The 25,192-nt window shown below is 34.4% G+C and overlaps 1 protein-coding gene across 1 annotated transcript in view; it reads left to right on the forward strand.

The window, feature by feature from the left end:
* Nucleotides 1–25,192, forward strand: part of MPDZ (multiple PDZ domain crumbs cell polarity complex component) — a gene marked incomplete at both ends in the record, with an annotated part of 146,460 nt that overhangs the window by 14,700 nt on the left and 106,568 nt on the right. The window contains 3 exons of the mRNA XM_080708979.1: nt 22,510–22,719; nt 23,117–23,256; nt 24,556–24,769. Of these exons, the coding sequence (XP_080565105.1) occupies nt 22,510–22,719; nt 23,117–23,256; nt 24,556–24,769 (564 nt within the window). The remainder of the gene's footprint in view (nt 1–22,509; nt 22,720–23,116; nt 23,257–24,555; nt 24,770–25,192) is intronic.

Genomic DNA, 25,192 nt, shown 5'->3' on the forward strand with positions numbered 1-25,192 from the left:
CCCAATGTGTTGGCTTATACACATTTTGTCTAGATATATAATACATTTGTACACAAATTAAGCTAGTTTTTTTGGGAAATTTATGTCATCTCTTAAAATAACTGGATATTTGATAGGTTAGCATAGTGCCAAAGTTGGGAACTACTGTTCAATGTTGATTATAATAGATATTTTTTTAACATTTATTTTATTTCTCCAGTTTTTAAATTTACCATATTTGTACATTACAGAGCTTCAAATGATTCCTTTTCATGCATTTATTGGTACATCATAATCTTGCATCATAATGTAGTCATAGTGATAGTGACAGCTATGCACAAAGCACTTGTTGGGTTTTACCCTGGCTTCCTTTGCAATGCCCCCTTCCCCATACAGAATATTGATATTGGCCTTGGTATTCTCACATACATATGTAATGTCAATGTAAGTGATTATGTCATTGTTCCTCCCTCTCCCTTTCACTTTCCCCTCGATCACCTCTCTGGTTCCACTTGAGCTTCTTCTCCATTACCTGGAGTTCCTCTGGTATCCCAATTACTTCCTAGCTTCCATATATGATAAAAAACAAAACAAATGACTCTTTACTTTCTGTGACTGGCTAATCTCACTTAACATAATATTCTCCAGGCCTCTTCATTTTCCTGCAAATGACATAATTTTGTTCTCCTTTATTGCTGAGCAGAATTCCATTGTGTATATACCTCATAATTTTGTAATTCATTCATATTTCGATGGACACCTAGGTTGGCTCCATAATATGGCTATTGGGAATTGTCTTGTTGTAAACATGGATATGCATGCATTACTACAACATTCTGCTTTTAGTCCCTTTGGAAAGACACACAAAAATGGAATAGTTGGATCATATGGTGAATCCATTCCAAATTTTCTGATGAATTTCCACACTGATCTCCATAGTGCCTGTACTAATTCTACACTGACAGTGTAGAAGAGTTTCTATGTCCCCATATCGTCACCAGCATTTATTGTTGTTTGATTTCTTAATAATTCCCATCCTAATTGGGGTTAGATGGAAACTCATTGTCATTTTGATTTGCATCTTCCTGATTGCTAAATATGTTGAATGTTTTGTTCGTGTATGTTTTGGCCATTTTACTTCTTCTTTTGTGAAGCATCAATTTTGTTCAGTTGCCCATTTCTTGATTAGGTGTTTTTATTTGTTAAGTCTTTTAAGTATTTTTCATTTTTCTTAAAATGCATTTTTCATGGTGTAACATTTTTGTTTTATATTTCTCTATTTGTAAGTTTTATCTATTCACATTCCAGAAAAGAATTTGAAACAACTTCTAATAAGCATATTGAATAATAGATGACTAAAAGGTAAACCTAAACATTGACTAAGTAAAAATATCATAGAACTAGGTATGCCAAGGGCATTTGGTTACCAAAACCAAAGGCATTAATGGAAATTTTCAATATTCCAGGAGAAAAGAATAAAGAGAACTGACTGAGGGGTTTATATTGTTCATTGTGAGACATCATTAAGTGAACCAAACTTTCTCCTGATACTGGGAGGGCTATCACATGCACACTTTTATAAAAGATGCATATTCACTTATTAATAACCCTTTTTTGAAAATCTAAAAATCAATAAAATAAGTGCACAATAAGATGTAGATTTTCAATGTCTAGAGGGAAAATAAAACATGGAAAGCAAGAAGGTGAGTGATATAAGAGAAAGGAATTAATTTATTTTATTTTTGGTGTGTGTGGTACTGGAGGTGAAACCCAGGGGCTTCTTTACCTCTGGGCTATACTCCCAGACCTATTTTGTTTTATACTTTATTTGGAAACCGGGTCTCACTAAGTTGCTGAGAGCCTCACTCAGTAACTGCGGCTGGCTTTAAATCTGTGTGATCCTCTTGGCTCAGCCTCCCAAGCGCTGGGATTACAGGCGTGCGCCACCAGCCTGGCATGGAATTAACATTGAGTAGAAGAAAAAATTTATCTTGGAGGCATCAACATTTAAAATGAATTTTCTGCAGAATTGAGGACATTATTTCAGGTAGAGAGAGCATTGTTTACAAGGATATTGAAGTCATTCTCAACTGAGAGTGCTTTTACATTTTCCCTTTCCAAGAGGCGTATGGCAATGTCTTGAGTCTGTTTTGATTGTCATACTTGGGAAGTGGTAGAACAACTACTAGCATGTAATAAGTTGAGTTCAGGGATGCTATTACAATTTGTTAAAGTTGAGAAACCCTGGAACAAGACCATGTACATAGCTATGTTATGAAAACAACTAGATTATATATGGGATATTGGCAAGAGAAGAACTATGGAGCCAGTTCTGAAGAAATATTAAGGTGAGATTTTTTGGTTGTTTATTGTCATTGTTTATTTTTGTTACTTGCTTTCTGGGAAATTATATCAATTCTATCTTCTATGAAATAAAATATTTTAGCAGTTATTTTATTTTTCCATTTTTAATTGTAATAAACAGAAAAGTTAGGTAAGGCTTTTAACAAACTTTTTTTCTTTTCTATACTTTTATGGGGTATTGTAGTCTCACATAATGTAGTTTAGAGTGATAGTGACATACATGCACACTTGATAAATAAAACCTTTAAGAATGCTTCTTTTATCTTACTAAACATACAGCATGACATCCAAAGTTAGTGATGACTTTTCTGCTGGTAATAATATACGTGTGTGTGTGTGTGTGTGTGTGTGTGTGTGTGTGTGTGTGTTCTGATGCTTTATTTTATTTTATTTTTTGGTGGTACTGGGATTTCTGGAAACCCTCTACCTCCGGGCTACACTCCCAGACCTATTTTATTTTCGGAAACAAGGTCTCTTAAGCCAGCGCAGCTGGCTTCGAACCTGTGCGATCCTACTGTCTCCGCCTCCCAAGCGCGGGGATTACAAGCGTGCGCCACCACGCCCAGCAGAAGATATTTTTTAAGTAGAGATTTATAAAACTGTTTAGTCAAGTACCTGGTCAAAATGCTGAGGTCCTTTGCTTTAAATTAGCATCAGCAGCAGCTCTAGTAATTTCTTATGCTTATACTTTTTAAATAGATGGGAAGATCGGTAATTTTGGTAACTGAGCATTTTGTTGTTACATTCTATGATAATATCAAGATGCTATTTGGGGTGATTCATGTCTTAAAGAGAAAAAAATACCTATATTTCTCCAGCTTTCTTTTATTTTATAACAAATTAGAAAAACATGACCCTTTTTTATGGTCTCTAAGTTGAGACTGAAATGAAGATGATTCATATAGGCTTGCCGTGAGTAAAGGGGAGATGACTTTTAACCCAAGAATGTCCGGGTTAATTTATGACTTAATGGGAAGAGAGAGAACAAAAAGAAAATATAACTTGATTCAGTTAACATAAAGTTACCTAAAAATGAAATAGAATTCTTCCCAGTGAATGTTGCATGTGAAAATGCAAAAAAAATTTCTTATTCCAAAATAGTTTTATCATGGGGCATTGCAGCTGCCCAACAGAAAACTGTCTACTTTATTTCTTGAGACTTTAATGTACATACATTATCTAGGACAAGTTTAGAGAGAAAGAGTGCTTCTTATGTTTTTACATTTACCATAAAGTTTATTTACTGTAGGAATTTCAAATACTTTATTTTTGGTACAATAACAGCTTTTAAATGTTTTTTCCTTTAACTAAAAGTTTGTAAATACAGAGCCACTGAGCTGACTAAAAATCTTGTTTTTTTTTTTTCCTGGACAAGAAGGCACTGTTCAAGCTTTTTATACAGTGCTGGATTAAAATGCAACACCATCTTGCTATTGGGTATGTGTGCATGTGTGTCTGAAACAACAAATGGTGCTAATTGTATGGTATTTTTGTGACAAAGTTAAATGGTTTTTTGGAGAAGAAAGAAAAAATATGAAATTTCTGGTATAACCCAAATGAGTTTTTTAACCCAAGAATTTAAGAACAGTAAAGAATGTCTTACATTTGAAGATATAGCAACAGCAAAAGATGCCTTTATGTGTTCCCATGGATGTTATCTCATTTAACCAGTCCATTAGTTCTACTAGGTAGGTTTTATCCTCATTTTGGCCAGTGAGGAAATTGAGGAGAGGGTATATAACTTAAATTGGACAACATAGTTGTTCATTCATAGGTTTAGGAGAAGAATTCAAGTGTGACTCTAAAGCCAGTACTTTATTTTTATTTTATTGTAACTCTTACACCATTTCTGAACTCTTAATTCTCTATGTAAAGGAACATATAAAGCGAAAACCACCAAACAAACAAAAACCACTTAGTGATATTCCTAAAGATATGCATTTATATTACATGTCTTATAAACTAAAACTCATTAAGATTTTTTGTTTTTCTTGAACATTCATTTTGATTTTATTTATAATTATCTTAGATTTTAAAGGTAAAGTAAATGAACCTGAATAAAGATAATATTGGGATGGAGAGACAGTGTGGCAAAATAACATTAGTCTTCATATGTCCATAGTCAGATGATTATACTTGTCTGTAGTTTTATTTTATTTTTATTTTTCTCTAAGCATATTGTGAATGATGAGTCAGTTTTGATTTTTTTTTGAAATGTGGGACTAATAGGAAAAACACATAAAAGATCTTAGCACAGTTTGTCTAAAATTTCAATTTCTAAACTATTTATGTTCTTTGTATATTATAAATATGAGCCCTCAATCAGAAGGATAGAGCTGGCAAAATCTCCCATTCTGTAGTCTCTCTCTTTAGAGTTTTGATGGTTTCCTTTGACAAGCAGAAGCTTTTTAGTTTAATGCCATCCCATTATTAATTCTTGTTTTAATTTACTGAGCTTTGGGGGTCTTACCGAGGAAGTTTCTACCTGTGCCTTTACATTGGAGTGTTGGACCTATGACTTCCTCTAGTAATTTGAAAGTCTTTGGTTTAGTTTCCAGGTCTTTAATTAATCTTGAATTGACTCTTGTGCAGGGTGAGAGGTTAAGGGTTTACTTCCATTTTTCTACAAATGGATAACCAATTTTCCCAACATAATTTGATGAAAAGGCTTTTCTTCAATATATACCCTTGGCACCTTTGTCAAAAATCAATTGGTTATACAGGTGTGGATTTGTTTCTGTATCTTCAGTTCTGTTACATTGGTCTGTGTGTCTGTTTTTGTGTCATGCTGTTTCTTAGTGCTGTAGCTATGTAGTATAATTTGAAGTCAGGAATTGTGATGCCTCCTGCATGCTTTTTTTTTTTTTTTGCAGGTCTGGGGATGGAACCCATGGGCCTTGGACCTCTGAGCTACAGCCTCTGCCCTATTTTTTATTCTTTATTTTGAAACCGGGTCTCACTGAGTTGCAGAGGGCCTCACTAAGTAGCTCAGGCTGTCCGTGAACCTGGATCCTCCGGCCTCAGCCTCCCAAATGCTGAGATTACAAGCCTGCGCCACCACGCCCGGCTCCTGCATGCTTCTTATTGCTGAGAATAGCTTTGGTTATTCTGGGTCTTTTGCTTCTCCATATGAAATTTATGACTGATTTTCTAGATGTGTGAATAATGACATTACTATTTTGATAAGAATTGCATCAGTTTTGTAGATTCACTTTTGGTACAATGACCATTTTGATATATATTCTACCCATTTAAGAGGAAGGGGAATCTTTTTATCTTCTAAGATATTATTCAATTTCTTTCTCTAGTGTTTTTTAAATTTTCAGTGTAGAGGTCTTAAATCCTTAGTTATATCTATTTCTAGGTATTTTATTGTTTTTGAAGTTATTGTGAAAGGAATTGTTTTCTGGATTTCTTTTTCAGTGGATTCATGGTTGGCATATATAGAAAAGTCACTGATTTTTTTTTTTTAGGATGATTTTGTGTCCTACTACTTTGCTGAATTTGTTAATCAGCCTTAAAAGTATTTTGGTTAAGTTTAGGGGGGCCTTCTAAATATTGGATCAAGTTATCTGCTAATGGAGATAATTTCTACTATATGATCCAGCTACTCCTGGGTATCTTTCCAAAAGGATTGAAATTAGAAAATTACAGTGATATATGTTTTTTATAGTAGCACAATTCACAGTAGCAAAATTATGGAACCATGCTAGGTATCTATCAAGAGAAGAATTGATTACAAAATTATAGGATGTCTACACAATGAAATTCTACTTAGCAATCAAGAAGAACAAAATAATGTCATTTTTAATAATGGATGGACTTGGAGAACATTATGCTACGTGAGATTAGCCAGTCACAGAGAGTGAAGGGTCATATATTTTCTTTCATATGTAGAGGCTAAGGAGTAATCAGTAATCAGGGTACCAGAGAGAACTCAGATAATGTAGGAGAATTTTTACTGGAGCCAGGGAGGTGGTCTAGGAGAAGGGGGATCAATGAAGGAATTCCTTTTATGTACATTGGGTACATATGTGAGAATACAAATGTCAGTCTCAATTCTCTGAATGGAAAAGGGGGGTTTAGGGAGGGAGTCAGGGGAAACCCCACCGAGTGCTATGTTCATGTATGTCACCATCACTATGATTTACAATATGATGTGAGACTGTAATGCACTAATAAGAGTATGCTTGTAATCCCAGCATTTGGGAGACTGAGACAGGAGGATCGTGGGCGGCCAGTCTCAGCTACTTAGTGAGTCCCACGCAACTGAGTAAGATGCTGTTTCAAAAATAAAGAATAAGGCCGGGTGTGGTGGCGCAGGCTTGTAATCCCTGTGCTTGGGAGGCGGAGACAGGAGTAGCTTGCAGGTTCGAAGCCAGCTGCGTGCGCTGGCTTAAGAGACCCTGTTTCCAAATAAAAAATTATAAAAATAGGTCTGGGAGTGTAGCCCTAGCCCGGAGGTAGAAGGGCTTCCAGGAACCCCAGTACCATCAATCAATCAATCAATCAATCAATCAATAAATATAATAAACAAAAATAAAGAATAAGAAATAGGGCTGGTGGTATAGTTGGGAGGTAGAATGCTCCTGGATTTTATTTCCAGAACTGCAAATAAAAAAAAGACTATAAAAAAACTATTTGTCTTGGCATTTTAATTCTATTAACTTACTTAACTTTGATACTTTTTCTGCCTTGATGTAGAAAATTGAAGCATACTTTGATAAGAAATTTTGGTCAAGCTACATTTCTTTATTTTTTTTCCCCTTTAAACTTTGGGTAAGAATAAGGAAAAGATATGCTGCAAATATGCTTAGACTCAACTCAAATGCTTTATGCATGGACTGTGGTGAATAGGCTGTACTACACTGAATCGTTTGTTCTTAGCAAGCATGAAAAGGAACTTTAGGCCGTGCGTGGTGGCGCACCCTTGTAATCCCTGTGCTAGGGAGGCAGAGATAGGAGGATCACGTAGGTTCAAAGCCAGTCTCAAAGCCAGCCTCGCTGGCTTAAGAGACCCTGTTTCCAAATTAAAAAAAAAAATATAAAATAGGTCTGGGAGTGTAGCCTGGAGGTAGAAGGGCTTCCAGGAACTACAGTACCCCCCCAAATATATATATATATATATATATATATATATATATATATATATATGTGTGTGTGTGTGTGTGTGTGTATAAAATAATTATATATACATATATACATATATACACACATGTATATATATATATACACACATGTGTATATATATAAATATATATATATAATTATTTTATCCGGGCGTGGTGGCGCACGCTTGTAATCCCCGCGATTGGGAGGTGGAGACAGGAGGATTGCACAGGTTCAAAGCCAGCCGTGCTGGCTTAAGAGACCCTGTTTCCAAATAAAAAATATATATAAAAATAGGTCTGGGAGTATTACCTGGAGGTAGAAGGGTTTCCAGGAACCCCAGTACCACACACACAATAAAAGGAACTTTAGAATGAACTGAACTTTATAAAGTTCATTTGAAGTTTTATTTATGACTTTTGGGGAAGAGTCTATGCCATGTTAATCTTTGAATACCTTACAACTTGCATGATACTTTAATCAAGCTAGAAAAATAGTTGCTAATTAAAGAATATGTGAGTATTCTTAACTGTTCAAAAACTGTTGTACATTAAGTATTTACCATTCCTTGCCAGATAACTTTGTGTGTGTGTGTGTGTGTGTGTGTGTGTGTGTGTGTGCATGTGTACATGTTGGTACAGGATACTGGACTTACTGGCATTCTACCTCTGAGCTGTACTCCAGGTCCTTTGGTTTTGTTTTGAAACAGGTGTCTCTAGGTTGCTGAGGCTGATCTTGAATTTACCATTCTCCTCCCTCATCCTCCCAAGTACTGGCATTACAGGCATGTGCCACCACACCAGCAGAGAACTAATTTTTAACATAAACTGACCAAATAACTGACATTGGTGACCTCATGCTTTTCTCTTAATAACTATATTGAAAAGGTTTATCGCTCATCATCAGCAGCAGCAGCACCGCCGTTAACATCTGTTAAATTCATAACATGTTTCAGGAATCATTCTAGCATAGCTATGTATTTCATCATTGCAGCAATGTTATAAAGTAGGTAATATGATTTTCTTCATTTTATGGACAGGTAAATGGATGCACAAAAAGATTATGTGGTAGGGATAATATCTGAACCTAGGCAGGGTGACTCTAGGATTCAGGTCTTAATCACAGAGCTTTTGTTAATGTGGTTTATCCACTAATATCGTGTTAGAAAGTGAGTGGATAAATGTTTTAAATGTTTATTAATTAACCTAAAATAATGAACCCATTTCATGTTTAAAAATGAATTAGAAGAATAAAATCTTTGTGAGTACAGTTTTGAATGTACACTAAAATATTATAAAATAATATCGGCAACATTGTATGAAAAACACAAAGCCTACAATTTTGTACTTGATTTTGTCCTTTAATACGCTATAGCAATCAGCATTACTTTGGGGGGGATTAGTAATAAATCTCTGTATAACTTCCTAAATATCAAAAAGAAAAGTCAAAAGTCTTACATACCTTTTAATGCATAATTTAGTTTCTTCTTTAAGCTTTAAGTGTTCTTTGCCTTCTATCTTGAGTTTCATAGTTTATAATTTATCCTTTTTAGCACAGGGAATTTAAAGATAAACATGCCATGTAAATTCTGCACTTGTACCTCAATAGGGGCAGGTGCATAGACTACATTTTTAATTACTCAGAATGACTCTTTAAACTTAGATTAAGGAACTGCCTAGTAAATTATCTTTTAAATTTGTCAACCAATGATAGAGTTTTCTTTAAGGTTATGTATAAATTATGGGTTCTAGAGTACTATCTGCTTTGCTATTTTTAGAACACATAGCTTTGAGAACAAAGTTATCCTCTCTCAGTATTTGAGTAAACTAGGCCTCTTGAAGTAATTTTAAATGATATTTAATATCGTGGTTATGGAAAAGCATTTTCTTCCCTTAATTACTGTTCCAGTCACCTAGAGCCCAATGTTGTAGGCATTTTAGATGCTCAATACATATTTGAATGAACAAAACTCTCATAGATAATGTAATAATATGCTTATTATATGTGAAAATGTTGTTTCCCTTTCTTTTATAATTTACTACTCCATTTTGTATTTCATTTAGTTCAGGAACTATGAGCTACTTTATGTCCATAATAGTCTCGTCACATTAAGCTAATCCCCTTTGAACATGCAACTCAATTTCTTTAATTAGCTTTAAAAATAAGGATCATTAAATCAGAGTGCCTCCATCAATTACTGTGCAAGGGCTTGCCTGTTCAATAATGCATCAGAGCTGTGCTCTAATCAGAATTTCACTGAAAGATTTATGGAAAAGGAGGCCTCCCAAGGTTCTAAACGTGAAATGGAGTCCTATTCTGTATATATATATATATACATTTTTTTCTGTGATTGCTACAATTTTAGGTGCTGTATTTTATTGAATAGTCTCAGCATCTCATCCATCTTTGCATTTCATATTTGGGATCAGTTCCAGAGAGTGTTTTACAGCATTTTTGTAAATTCACAAGAAAATAAGCACGTTTCTGGCTCTTCAAGAAGAAAAGACAAGGTGCAGATTGAAAAAAAAAATAGTCTGCATTTCTAAGAGGTGCACCTGTTATGGAAAATTCTCCAGTGTGCTTTATTTTTTTGTCATTATGTTAAGGGGTAACAAACAGAACATTAGCAGTATACATTTATAAATTTGTCTAAAATCAACCAAATGTAGCATTGCAAAAGTAATTGCTATATTTTCTTGCTGACTTAATTCAAACAACATTTTAGTTATTAAATAATAGAAATGTAATATCCATCAAATTTACATAATTCTTGTGTCATTTTATTCTTATTGCTATGCTGTACATTCAGAATAAGTAAAAATAATAGGTCCATACAATAGATTTTGATAATCTTCAAAAATTCTTTAGGAAATTAAGTTTGATACTAAGCAATAATTTCAATAGTTATAAAAGTACTTCTGGAAAGATTGATGGTAACCATTAAAATGGAGCTAATAATACTTTCAGTTAACAACACAGAAGGGATACATTAAAATATAAAAGTTAATATTTCAGTATTTTGTAGCAGATTTAGTTCAGCAAGTCTATATTTTAAAAATATTCAGTTAAGTTAAAATTAAGTACATCATATATTATATGGTCAAAATATTTAACACATTGATTTTTCTCAAGTATTTGTAGAATGACATCTTACAGGATAGTATTTTTTGTTGGAAAAAGATAAATATGATCGATAATTTTGAAATCTCATTATTAGTCTTGAGTCAGGATGGGTAAAATATTTTAGTATAAAAGAATATAGTGATTATTTTTTATTAATATGTTGTGCAATTGAATGTTTAAAAACTCCAAGAATTCATCATTTTTTTGCAGTACTGGGAATAAACCCAGGGACTTTTTTCCTCTAAACTACACCCCAACCCTATTTTTAAGAAAGTTCATTTATTTAAATTTTTTTCTTATGGATATTGCCTTTTTTGTCCTACTTAAGAAATCTTTTGCTATGTGAAAAATAAAAGTTTCTCTCAAACAAAATAATTTTACCTTTTATGTTTTGAATATGGTATGAAGTATAGATAAAATATATATATGCATGTGTGTTTTTATTTACATTTGAATATCCACTTGACTCAGACAATTTATGGAAAAGAACAACCTTTTTCTTTTACATTGATACCATTATTCTAAATCACATGATCATGCTGGGTGTGGTGGCGCACGCTTGTAATTCCAGCGCTTGGGAGGCGGAGACTGGAGGATCGTGCTGGTTCGAAGCCAGCTGCGCTGGCAAGAGACCCTGTTTCCAAAAAATAAAAATAAAATAAAATAGGTCTGGGAGTGTAGCCCGGAGGTTTCCAGGAACCCCAGTACCACCAAAAATAAATAAATCACATGATCATATATGTATGGTTCTGTTCTAAATTCTTATGTTTAGTTGAATTTACTTCAGAACTTTTATTATATTTGAAATAGAATGCATTTTGAGTTTTAGTTTCTAATTACTTTTATAGGAAATGTAGTTGAGTTTTAATATCGATTTTTTAATCCACCAGTCTTACTACAGCCACTTGTTAATGCTAACAATTGAACTGTAGATTCAGTTGGCTTTTCTTTTTTTGATGGTACTGGGGGTGGAACCTAGAGTTCTTTCTACCTCCGGGCTATACTCCCAGACCTATTTTTTATATTTTATTTGGAAACAGGGTTTCACTAAGTTGTTGAGAGCCTCACTGCCTCACTAAGTAGGCGAGGTTGGCTTTGAACCTGTGCAATCCTCCTGTCTCAGCCTCCCAAGCGCAGGGATTACAAGCGTGTACCACCATGCCCAGCTTCATTTGTGTTTTCACTATGCACAGTTTATTGCTTTGCAGATAATTACAGTTTTTATTTCTTCAGTTTTAGTCTTTATATCTTTTATTTCTTTTTCTTGCCTTTATTGTACTACCTGAAACCTTGTATCTAATAGGAGTAGAACTGATGATAGTATAGATTTTATCCATCATTTGTTTCTATCTTTTAGCTGATGAGACTTTATCCTTTATTTTGTTAATATGGTGAACTAAACAATTTTTAAATGTTAATATTATCTTGTATTTCTGAAGTGTCCAACTTGGCCATGATTATTCTTTTTAAGTTTCTTTGGATTAATGTGTTAATATTAACACTTTCCTATCTATGTTTAGGGAAGATTGGTCAATAATGTTCCTGTTGGGTTCTAATGTCAAGATAATACTGGCCTCAAATAGAAACTAGAGAACAAGTTCCTCTTTTTATATAAAGGTTTATATAAAACTAGTGTTAAAGAAAAAAATTGGAAGAGTTTACCAGTGAAACCATCTGGACCTGTTTTTGTTTTGTTTTGAGGCAGGCAGATTTTGAATAGTGAATCCAGTTTCATTGATAGATATATGGACCTATTGACATTTTGCGAAGTATTTTCAGAATTTTTTGGTATAGGACTTTTATTACATAGTTAAAAATTTTAGTTACGTTTCTTTTCCATTCCTTTTTTCTTTTCCTTTTTTGAAAATTTATGCCTTTTGTATTTTTTGATTAATATTGGCTAACAGTTTAACAATCTTATTTACTTTTTTCCAATTTTGGGTTCATTAAATTTTCTTATTGTATTGTTTTTCCATTTTGTCAAGGTTTTTAACATTTTTTTCTGAGTTTGGTTTTATTTTAGCTGATTCAAATGGGTGCTAAACTCTTCTATTTTTAATCATCTGTTATATCAATTTAAGGCTATAAATTTCTTTCTAAGCACTTCTTTAACTACATACTACAGTTTCCATATGGCATATTTTTATTATCATCAGGTCCAGATTTCTTATAATCTTTTTACTTATTTAACCCATGATTTAGAAATATGCTGCTTTATTTATTTGCACTTTTGAGTTTTCATGCTATCTTTCTATTGTGGACTTTTAATTTCACTGTAATAAGAGAACATATTCTATATAACAGGTTTTTTGAGATTTGTTTAGACTCATTTTATGGTCTGCCTATAGTTTTAGATAAATATTTCTTCTGTTTTGGATGAGAATGTATATTTAGCAATTGTTGAATGAAATATATAAATGTCAGTCAGGTCAACTGTATTTACAATGTTTAGACCTTGTATATATTGGGTTTTTTTTTTACTGTTCTGTCATTTTCTGAAGGAGATGTATTATGATTTACAATTATGATTGCAAACATCTTTTATCTTTGTGGTTTGGGCTTATATTTTCCAATTATTTTGAGGTTATATTTTTGATTACTAAGATTGAATTTTCTATTGAATTGAGACTTTCTGAAATAATTGTTCCACTTTATTAATACATCTTACTTAAGTGTTCACTTGCCTAGCAGTTTAGCTGTATCAGATTTGTTTTAGCTTATGTATATATAGAATATCTTTCTCCCATTTTATCATAACTTTTTCTTTAACTTGCATCTTTAATTATCAGCATATATTTGGAAAATTTCTTGATACCTATTCTGAAAATTTTAATCTTTTACTTTGAGAGTATTTAACCCCTTTGTATTTAATGTTTTTGTTGTTGTTAATATCATTGTGTTACTGGGGATTGAACGCAGGAGCATTATTCTTCTGATGCAAACCCAAATCCCTTTTTATTTTGAGACAATTTCCTGCTAAATTACTCAGCATCTCAGTTGCTGAGGTTGTCCTCAAACCTATGATCTTTCTGTCTCAGCCTCTCAATTATTGGGATTACAGGTGTGTGCTACTGCCTTTGGTTTATTTAATGTAGTTATACATAAATTTGGTTTAACTTATCTTTTTTACTTATTTATTCAGTTTTTATCTTTTATATGTTCTCATTTATTCTTCTATTAGCATACTATTTATACTCTTTAATTCCTTTGGTTGTTACCCTAAATATTATAGCATATATTCTTGATTTGAGTCAACTTTTTCAAAAGAACTTTATATTTAAAATAATTATAGATTCATTGTATTTTTTTTTTGTGTGTGTGTGTATGTGATGCTGAGAATCAAACCCAGGCCAGACATTTACTCTACCACTGAGCTATATCCAAGCCTGGCATTTATTAATATAGAGAGGTTATATATGTATGTGTGTATAATATATATGTAATATACAATATAAATATATTTCATTATGTATGGTTTATTTATAATTATTAATATTTATATTAATTTCAGTATTATATAATATTTTATAATTATATTTCACCCTATGTCTACCTCTTAATAATATAAAAATCAGGGATTTGCTGTTGGTACAATGTGTGTCACTTTTTCACCTTGGGTCATTTTTATCCTCTAATATGTGTTTGTGTAACTAACATCTCAAGATCAGATCTATTCTGTTACCACAAGATCTCCTTTATTCTGCTTCTTTAATATCATATCAAGTTTCTTCCACACTTGATTTCTAACCCTTGGCAATCTAACAGATCTTTAATCTGTTTTTTATCTCTATAATGTGGTAATTTGCAAAATGTTATGAAAATAGAACGTTTTACGATTGGCTACCGTTTTGTTTTTATTCAACATTGTGTTCTTGAGATACATCTATGTTTTGTATATTTATATTTTGTTTCTTTTTATTGCTGAGTAGTCATGGTAAGGATATACCTATTGAAAGGCAATTTTTTTTTTTTTTTTTTTTTTTTGGTGGTACTGGAGTTCCTGGAAGCCCTTCTACCTCCAGGCTATACTCCCAGACCGATTTTTACATTTTTATTTGGAAACAGGGTCTCCTAAGCCAGCACGCGGGATCCTCCTGTCTCTGCCTCCCAAGCCCAGGGATTACAAGCGTCCACCACCACGCCCGGCAAAAGGCATTTTTTTTTTTTGTTTCCAGTTTTTTTCTTATAGGTAAAGCTACGATCAGCAATTGTTTGTTAGACTTTCATGTACAAAAATTGCTGTTACTCTGCACAAATGTTCAGGAGATTGTTTGATAAATGCATGTTTGATTTTTCCGAAAAGATCAAAATACTTTTCAATGGGGCTATATTTTACATTTCTACCGACACCAGATGAGTAATCCAGTTTCTTTTCCTTTTTTTTTTTCTTTTTGGTAGTGGGAATTGAATCCAGGCTCATTCTACCTCTGAGATACACGTCAAGACCATTATTTTTTAAAAATGATTTTACATTTTGAAACAAGGTCTCAGGAAGTTGTTAAGGCTGGCTTCAAACCTGTGATTCTCCTACCTTAGCCTTCCAAGTACTATGATTGCAGGCTTGTGCACATTCTTACTATTCTGAGAGGTGTATAGTATCATCACTTGGTGTTTTCAACTTAAATCTCTTTAATAGGTAATGGTACTGAACATCCTTTATATGCTTACCTGCAATTTATATATCCTCTTGGGTGAAATATTTTTTCTCATTTTTTAAATGTATTCTTATTTATTTATTTATTTATTTATTTTTTTTTATTGGTGCACTGTATTCATACATTATAGTGGGATTAAGAAAAACTTTTGTAGACATACATTCACACATCATCCTGTTAGCCCCTACCCGATCCCCACCCCGTTCCCTCCCCATCCCTCCTTCTCATGCTTGGCTTAGTGGTTGACATCTAGTATTATAGCAATTTATCCAAAATTAAAAATGATAATCTCACATAACAGTTTCATTTGTCTGATACCAAGCTTTTGATGACTTAAAGATAACATTTCAATATTTCTTTTTGCTTTCTTTCTTACCAGAAAATATTTTTTCCCCCCTTAGGTTAACTATCATACATTTATTTATTTATTTTTCATAAAAAATCTATCCTGATATGGAATATGGACTTTAGATACCCAAAACGATCTCAAAAAGAACAAAGCTAGAAGATGTATATTTTCTGATTTCAAACCATATAAAGCTACAATAATTGAAACAGTGTAGTATTGTTCTAAAGGCAGATATATAAACCAGTGGAGTAAAATAAACAGTCTAGAAATAAATTCTTTCATATATTGTCAAGTTATTTTTGTTAAGGGTTCCATGAACATTTGGTGGAGGAAATAATAATCTTTTAACTAAATATTGTTGAAAAATAATAATTACACGAAAAAGAATAAAATTGGACCCTTACCTAACACCATATACAAATATTAACTCAAAATAGATAAAAGATCTAAATATAAATCTTAAGACTATAAACATCTAGAAGAAAATCTAGGTCATAAAGCCTCACAACATTGAAATTGGCAGTGATTTCTTGGATATGATTTCAATGGCACAGGCAACAGAAGGGTATACAAACTCCCTAAAAAATAAAAAAATTGTATATTGAAAGACAATGTAAACAGAGTTAAAAGTTACTGATAGAATGGGATAAAATATTTCCAAATGCTATATCTGAAGGTATATTAATATTCCAACTAGAAATCCTAAAAATTAGCAACAATAAAAGCAAACAATACAGTTTAGAGATAGGTAAAAGACTAACATAAATAATGAATCTCCACAGATAACCAATTTTAGTTGTCTGTTGGATGGAAAATCTTGTTTCTCTGGTTCTGGTGTGTGGTACCTATTTCTTCTTTGTAGTTAATCTCTTTGAGTATTTTCTCTAGCGCTGGTTTTGAAGACATAAATTCCTTCAGTTTCTGTTTGTCATGGAAGCTTCTTATTTCCCCATCTAATTTGATAGAAAGTTTTGCTGGGTAGGAAATTTTTGGCTGGAAGTTGTTTTCTTTCAGAGTTTGGAATATGTTACTCCAAGCCCTTCTGGCTCTCATGACTTGGTTTGAGAAGTCTGGAGTGATTCTAATTGGTTTGCCTCTGAATGTCACTTGGCCCTTTGTTTTTGTTGCCTTTAAGATTCTCTGCTTGGCTTCCACATTGGTCATTTTGACAATTATGTGGCATGGGGATCCTCTTCTCTGATCCTGTCTAAAGGGAGTTCTATTAAGTTTCCTGGACCTGTGTATCGACCTCTTGCTCTATGTTTGGAAACTTTTCTGCTATTACTTTCTTGAAGAGATTGTTGATCCCTTTGGTTTCACCTTTTCCCTTCTCTATTCCAATTATTCTTAGGTTAGCTCTCTTAAAATGGGCCCATATTTCTTCAATGTCAGATTCCTGCTGTCGGATATTTTTTTTCTAAATTAGAAACTATGCATTCGTTTTTGGAGTGATCGTCTTCCTAGGAGCGAGATTCTATTCTCCATATAGTCTAATCAGTTGTTTGTACTTTGAATTGAGGCCTTTACTTCATTAATTGCATCCTTTATCTCTTTTTGGCTCTCTCTGAATTCTTTTTGAAACACCTCTATTATTTCTACAGTTATTTTCCTGATTTGCTCTTCTTGAAATCTCTGAATTTCTGTTTTCTCAGGTTCTGATGTTGTGGGATTGTGGGCATTCATTGCTCTTTCCCATGATTTCGGAAGTTTGCGCCTTCTCTGGGTTCTTCCCTTGGGTCACTGTGACTTCACTTAAGGTGCTCTGGATCTCGAGTCAGTGGTATCTCAGTCCCCACTACTCCTTTACTGGGTTGTATCACAGAGTCTCAGACCCAGGGAGTCCATCGAGGCTGCTTTAGACGATAGGGGGTTCTAGGTTGGGCGTTCTCCTGCAAGGAGTTGTGACTATGGTGTGATATCTCTGCCACCGCCACTCCCACCCGGGTTAAGTTCCTGGGGGTACAGTACTGGGTTTTCTCCTCTAGGGCCACAATTTGACTCACTATTGTTGAGTGCGCTGATGGAGCTATAGTGGACTCAGTGAATTCGCTGCTGCTGCCACTGGTGGCAATATGGCCCCGCTGCCACGCCCTTAGCCGTGAGGCTGGCGTATTTCTTTTCTGTTTTTGAGCTCCGCTCTGAGTCCCTGCAGGGTGTGCTGAACCCAGCCCCTGGGAGCTTTAGACACTCCCTGCGCTGAAAAATCTGCCGAATTCCTCCCGGCTGATCCGTCGCGGCTCACCTCGGCTCCCTGTCCGCAGCTCCTCTCTGGAGCCTGGTGGGCTGTTGAGTGCATTGGTCTGGTGCCTTCCAGTGAACTCGCTGCTGCCGACGGCTGTGAGGTGTCCTCGGGCGTGAGGTGGTGTATCTCCTCTGTGGCTCTGAGCTCCGTTGTGAGTCCCCCTCCTCTCTGGGGCCTGGTGCTGCAAGGGAAGATGGCGCCCGCCGCTCAGCACCGTGGCTCCGGCCGCAGCACTGTGGTCTGGTTCCTTTCTGGTGTCTTGTTTTCCCAGCCCTCTTTTTCTCTGTCCCTTGTATTTGCATTCTTTGTTTCTCTGCTGATGGTGTTTTCTGGCTATGAAAGGCGCTGATTTTGTGGTAATAGAGATTGGTTGTTAGCGGGGCTTGTAAGCCCCGCTTTTCTCCGTTGCCATCTTCTATATTCTTTTTTTTAACTTTTGTATTTTCTTATGTATTCCAGGTTAGAGTTCTTTATCAGATACATATATATCTTTGAGGATTTGATTCTACTTTAATAAGTACTGTTAACAGTTCATAGAAGGTACAAGGAACTTAAAACGCTTTAATACCATTTGTCTCATTCCTGCCTTTGTATAAATATATTACTCCATTTCCACATTAATTTACAGCTTTATAATTTCTATTACTTAACTGTTCAGAAATAAACTCACATTTTAAGACTTTTTTTATTTTTCAGTCTTTTCTGAATTTGGCATCTTTTATCTGAGATCATTCTTTTTTCCTCCTAAGAATTTATTTTGGTATATCTTTTATATAAATCTGAGGCAAATGAGTGTGTTTGTACATGGGTATGTGTTTTGAAAGTGTTTATGGATAGGTTGTTGGGTTTTTATTTTTTGTTTTTACAATCATTATGTTAAGTCTTGTGTAGTTTTGTTTGAGAAGTCAACTGCTTGTTGTCTTCTTTTGTTTTAAAATTTTCCTCTTTTATTAGCTTTCAGCTGTCTATCTTCTGCTGTTGTGGTAAGCCTTAAGCTTTTTAGTGATCTAGTATAATCCCTTCTCCTTTAGTATAGACTAGACTAATTACTTTGAAATTGTAATCTGTGAAAGGAGTATTGGTACTCTTCTGACACTTCTTTTTCTTAAGGGCTCTTATGCACATTTTGTAATTTCTCTCAGTGGATGTGTTACTGTGATTCAGCTATTCTCACAGAGTGAGCTTAATTGTATATAGAATGAAAGAGAATTTTGTTTTCTTGGAACATTATTATTATTGTTATTACTTATCATCATCATCATTATTATTAATGTGCTGGGGATTGAAACCAGGGCATTCTACCTCTGAGATATACCTACCAGCCCCCTTTTTTTATTCTTTATTTTGAAACACTTAAGTTGTAGAGGGCCTCACTAAGTAGCTCTCTGTGAACCTACAATCCCATCTCAGCTTCCCTGGTACTGAGATTAAAAGCCGGTGCCACAATGCCTGATTGGATGCTATTATAGAAGGAGCATTCCTGGTGTAGCTCAAGATGAATAACTTGCAGGTGAAAGATACTATTTCTCCTACAAGACATGTCAACTCATGTCTAGGGCACCATACTCTTATATGTTCAGATTATTTGGTTTTTAGAATTATTCAGTGCTTATCAGCTAAGAGTATAAGTCATTTTTAAAGTATTTATGCCATTTATATTTATTTTACAATCTTATGAAATTATATTATGGTATTATTTCTGATTTTTTTGACCTTTTGGAAAAATTGAATCAAATACTTGTCCTGACTTAATAAAACGGCTTTTAAATTTTGAAAAGAGTATTGTATATTGCTCTTTTACAAAGAATTTGTGAAGTTTTAAGTTGAATAATTCATATAATCTTTAAGTTCTGTTTTAGTTAAGAAACACTAATTAAAATCCATAAGTTGAGTTAATATATGTTTATTTACTAAATACATGAATGCTCCTTCTAAACTCAAATACTCAGGCAGAAGTTAAACAGAGGAGAGCTAATTATTTGGTGACTCTTGCTCATTTATTAACAACTTCAGTAAATTATGCAGATTGTTTATCTGTATGCAAAAAATCACCAGATATTTGTGTTTTCTCCTGTTTATTTTATATTCTATAAACCAAGAAGGGAGTCAAGTTCTTTTTATTAAACATTTACAGTGTATGTATTCAGGACATACCTACCAAGGCAAATAAGATTTATTCCATTTTTCAAAGGAATTGTAGGTCAGAAAATCATCTTTATAAATAGTAATCATAAAATCAGAAGGTACCTCTCAGTTTTTTCTTATGAGTATAAATTGTTAAATTTAAAAACAAGACTTTTGATGGTTTGACAGCTTTTAAGTATGTGATACATTTTAAACATGAAACCTAAGTGAGATGTGCTAAGAAATCAGATGCGCTCCCTAATATGTGAAAGCTAGGGAGAAAATGGGTCGTAGGAGGAACTCTAGATGAAGAAAGAGATTCTATAGATGAGCAAATAAGGCCACCTAACTGAGGGAGGAAAGAGAAATATTCCCTAATGTACATGATGTACATTCACAAACATCAAAGTCAGTCATTAAGCCAAACATGGGAGGGAGGGACGGGGGAAGGAATGGAGTGGGAACTGGGGAAGGGCTGATTGAGTGATGTATGTATGTATGCCTCTACCGTCTTGTACTTCATTAAGATGTGTGACTAGTAGGGAAGATGCTGGAGTAATTGACATTCATCCACATTTAACAAATTAGAAGGCAATTGATAATAAGTACCTTCACATGGTCCTCGTATTATGCTTGCCATGCTCCTACTAACTTTAATGTTCGAATGCCTTCATAGCTAGCCTTTAATAATATCAGAGCTTCTACTTCAGTTAATTTATAATAGGTACACTGTCTCTTTTTGGAATGTTGACTTGCTCATTCTGGATTATCATAGCAGAATTCCAAGTAATTTTTTCTATGCAAACATACCATAGGCATTAGGTCCTGGTGTGTGGGATCTTCAGCCTGTCACAGATTTCATTATGCCATCTGCTGCAACCTGAGTGGTGTATCTTCTGCTGGCAAACTTTGCTGAAGTTGCCATGGCTCAGGATAAAAAAAAATCAGTCTTGGCAGGAGAAGCTTGCTTTTGAAAAAATAATAATTGATCATGCCTGATGTAGATTTATAAATAAGCATTTGAAAGGATTCCCAAAATCCTTTTCTCAACACATTGATCTCTTTTCACCCAAGATTATAGATAGCTAATATAATGGTTTAATTATTAGTCATTCTTGGTAACTTAATGACTTTTTCATTTTTTTTAAGGACAGATTACCTCTTATGTATACATTGGTGATATATTATGAAATATTTTGATAGCTTTTGTTAGTGGATGCTTTTTACCTCATTACTTATTTCCAGACATGATATTCCAAATAACCATATCCTTTGCTTATAATACAAAAATGATTGAGACACTAGGACCCCCCCCCCAAAAAAAAATCTAGTCACAGCCAGGCGTGGTGGCACACACTTGTAATCCCAGCATTTGGGAGGCTGAGATTGGAGGAATGTGGTTGGTGGCCAGCTTCAGCTACTTAGTGAGGCCCCTTGCAACTAACTCAGTGAGACCATGTTTCAAAATTAAATGGACAAAAACCTAGGGCTGGGGGTATAACTCAGAGGTAGAATGCCCCTGGGTTCCATCCCAGGTACTGCCAAAAAAAAAAAAAATCTAGTCACAAAGTACTTATGTGTGCTTTTATGTTATTTAGGCAACTGTAAAATGGAGATAATGATATGGGAAGAGTTTGGAAATAATTCCTTAAAAAATTGGATAGTTTACTCTAAAATATATATGAAAGGTCAGCTTTATGCAAGGCCCTCTTCAAGAGAATGAAGACTTAGTAGAAAATAAAATAGACTTATAAACTGGAGAAATCTACATTTTAATCTACTCCCGCTGACAGGGATTTCTAGAAGCTCCATGACAACAGGGTGTATGCCAGGTGCTGATAAGTTCCATGACACTAAGTTGGGCAGAGTCGAGCTAAGGCAGCAAAATGCTAGGGCCTGTGTTGGATATACTTGTCAAGGAAGGCTTCTCTTAGCTAAAGTTCTGCACATCTGAATGAAATAAAGAAGATCGCTTGTGGTTATTTGGGGAAGGGTGTACCTGGCAGGTAGAGCGAGCAGCTTGGCAGTTTGTATAAAAGTGAGATCAGTATGATTGGAGCTACTAAATGGGTGTGAAACAGAGTGCTGGGGATGAGGCCAGAGAGTGATCCAAACACACCATCGATGTAGTCTTTCTAAGACATAATATAGGTGAACATTCATATTCCTGGTACACTATCGAAGTATAATACTGATTTTGAATGTCCACACTGCCATATCAGTTAGGTTTAACTTGGAGCTCTTTATTTTATCAACAGGCACATAATTAAAATATTTTTTTCCAAAATGAAAGTCTTTGTTGTTGTTGTTACTATGTTTTTGTTCTGGGAGTTAGCCACACTGCAAAGTGTGTGAAGACAAGTCCTTTCTATTGCCAACTCTGCCCAGTCTTTCTGACACCAATTGTAAGGAGTTCAGGCCTATTTACCAACTTCAAGGATAAAGTACCCACAAGACCACCCTCACTTCTGACACTCATTACAATTTGGAGAAGTCCCCCCCAAACACCCTTTATAACTTCATAATTCACTAGAAGTCATTGTTAATTTCTGTATTACTTTTAGGTAAACATTGCAACTTCGGCAAATCCAAATGCTGAGTATGCCCACATTGCTCATCTCAGCTCTGCTGTAGTTTCTCCTCCTCAAAGTGAATCATTTTTATTATCTCCAAATAATGGGAATCTGGAAGCACTCACAGGGCCTGGTATTCCACACATCAATGGGAAGCCTGCATGTGATGAATTTGATCAGCTGATCAAAAATATGGCCCAGGTGAGAACATTTTTCTTACTGTAAACTATGATAGAGTGGATCTTAGGAATATGAGCAAGTCCAATGTAATTTAAAGAACATACTGGCATTTATAACGTCTGAAAAAAGATGAAAAAGAAGTTGATTTTGTGGGAGTTTGGATGTTTAGAGATTTTGCTGTTAAGCTTTTCTCTTTTAAAATGATCACATTTTGAGTATTATATTTTGTTTGCTAGAAGTATTTGTTGATAAAAAATAAAATGTTCCGTGCTAGGAGATGAGTACTAAAAATGTTCTTGAAACTTTTTTTTTAGTTTCTTCTTTTTTTAAATGAAGTACTACTACTAAGAAGATAACTATTAACTGCATCTGCATCAATTGGCTTTTAATTTTATTTCTTCTTTTGCTTCTTAAACAGGGTCGCCATGTGGAAGTGTTTGAGCTCCTCAAACCTCCCTGTGGAGGTCTTGGATTTAGTGTTGTGGGGCTCAGGAGTGAAAACAGGGGGGAGCTCGGAATATTTGTACAAGAGATACAAGAGGGCAGTGTGGCTCACAGGTGAGATTGTCAAGGTGTCTCCTGTGTTGTTGTTTTTTTTTACACCTCACATTCAGAAGGTCTTTTTCACTGTGGAAATATATGAAAAAGTAAAAACAAATGAAAATTTGGAAAAAGGAACATAATATGATACTAGTTGGTTTTTATTAATTTAATTAATCAATCAATTAATTAATTAATTATTTTTTGGTGGTCCTGGGGTTCCTGGAAACCCTTCTACCTATAGGCTACATGCCCAGACCTATTTTATAATTTTATTTGGAAACAGGGTCTCTTAAGCCAGCAAGGGATTACAAGCATGTGCCACCATGGCCAGCTTTATTTTACTTTATTTGCGGTACTGGGGATGGAACCCAGGGGCATTCTACCTCCGAGCTACACCCCCAGTCCTATTTTTTAGTGTCTCTCTCTGTCTCTGTCTCTCTCTCTCTCAAACATATATATATATATATATGTATGTATGTTTGAAACAGGGTCTCACTTGCAAATGGCCTCACTAAGTAGCTGAGGCTGTCTGCAAATCCCGGTCTTAAGGTCTCTGCCTCCCAAATGCTGGAATTTCAAGTGTGTGCCACCATGCCCAGCCTCTAGTTGGTTTTTAAAATTCATTAATGTTGTGATGAAAAACAAATACTTTGAAGTGACAGTAGGTTTTAAATAGTCTTAGTTACATTTTACTAAGGAAACATAATATTTGAGTAGAACATTTTCATTGTTATTAACAGGGCTTTTTTTTTATTAGGCTTAAAAAATTACCATACTAGAAATGACTCATGATAATTTGAGATGTATTTTATAAATATACTCAAAGCAATAAAGCAAAAATATGTATCTGTACTTTTCATTTTGTTTTTGCAATACTGGGGATGGAACCCAGGGATATTCTACCTCCAAACTACACTCCCAGCCCTATTTTTTATTCTTTATTTTGGAACAGGGTCTCAGCCTCCAAATGCTGGGATTACAAGTGTGCATCACCATGTCCAGCCTGTACTTTGATTTTTAAAAGATAAGACTATCTGACACACAATGGGTAGCTTGAGTGGACACCTAAAAAAGAGAAGTCCTTTAAATCTTAAGGAGGGATTGATAGGGATAGCAGTGAGATTACCTTAAGAGAGTTGATCACCTGGAGCCAATGCACATACCTTTGAAAGTAGAACTGCGTGAAAAGGTTTAAAAAGTGTGGAAATAAAAAAAATAGGATTAAAAGTAACTTGAACAAATATGCCAAAGAAGTTGTCATTTCCTTGAGAGCTGTCAGATATCTTTTATTAACCCATTTTTCATCCCTGATAGAGATGGGAGACTGAAGGAAACTGATCAAATCCTTGCTATCAATGGACAGGCACTTGATCAGACAATTACACATCAACAGGCTATCAGCATCCTGCAGAAGGCCAAAGATGCCGTCCAGCTAGTTATCGCCAGAGGCCCTTTGCCTCCACTCGTCAGTCCTGGCATTTCCAGGTCTTCATCTGCAGCCAGCACGGTGTCAGCTCATTCCAACCCCGTGAGTGCTCGAGATTTTCAGAAGGAACAAGGACATACTTTTCTAGTTATTTTGTTTGTCTCCAGATTTCTAGTTCGTTTAGGTTCTTTGTGTTTCTTGTATTTTTGTCTTTTTATACTTTTTATCTCTTCATAGCCTAGAATATTTGTTTTTTAATTATGATTAAGTTTCTGGCTCCTGAAATAGCCTTTATGTAGTTTTTTTTTTTTTTACATTTTTCCTCAAAGGGAAAAAAAATCTAGTCCTTTGACAGAATTGACTTTATCTGTTGACAGATATATTCTTGACTTTTCTTTATAAATTATATAATTATATTGTTATAATTAGCTGTCAGTGACTTTAAGAAGTCATGCAATTTGGAATTCTGCCTCAAGAAAGGATTAGATAGAAGGCATTCTTAATACTTGATAGTTTTTCTCCCTT

This window comes from Muscardinus avellanarius (assembly GCF_963383645.1).
Source record: "Muscardinus avellanarius genome assembly, chromosome: 13".
In the NCBI taxonomy this organism is placed as follows: Eukaryota; Metazoa; Chordata; class Mammalia; order Rodentia; family Gliridae; genus Muscardinus; species Muscardinus avellanarius.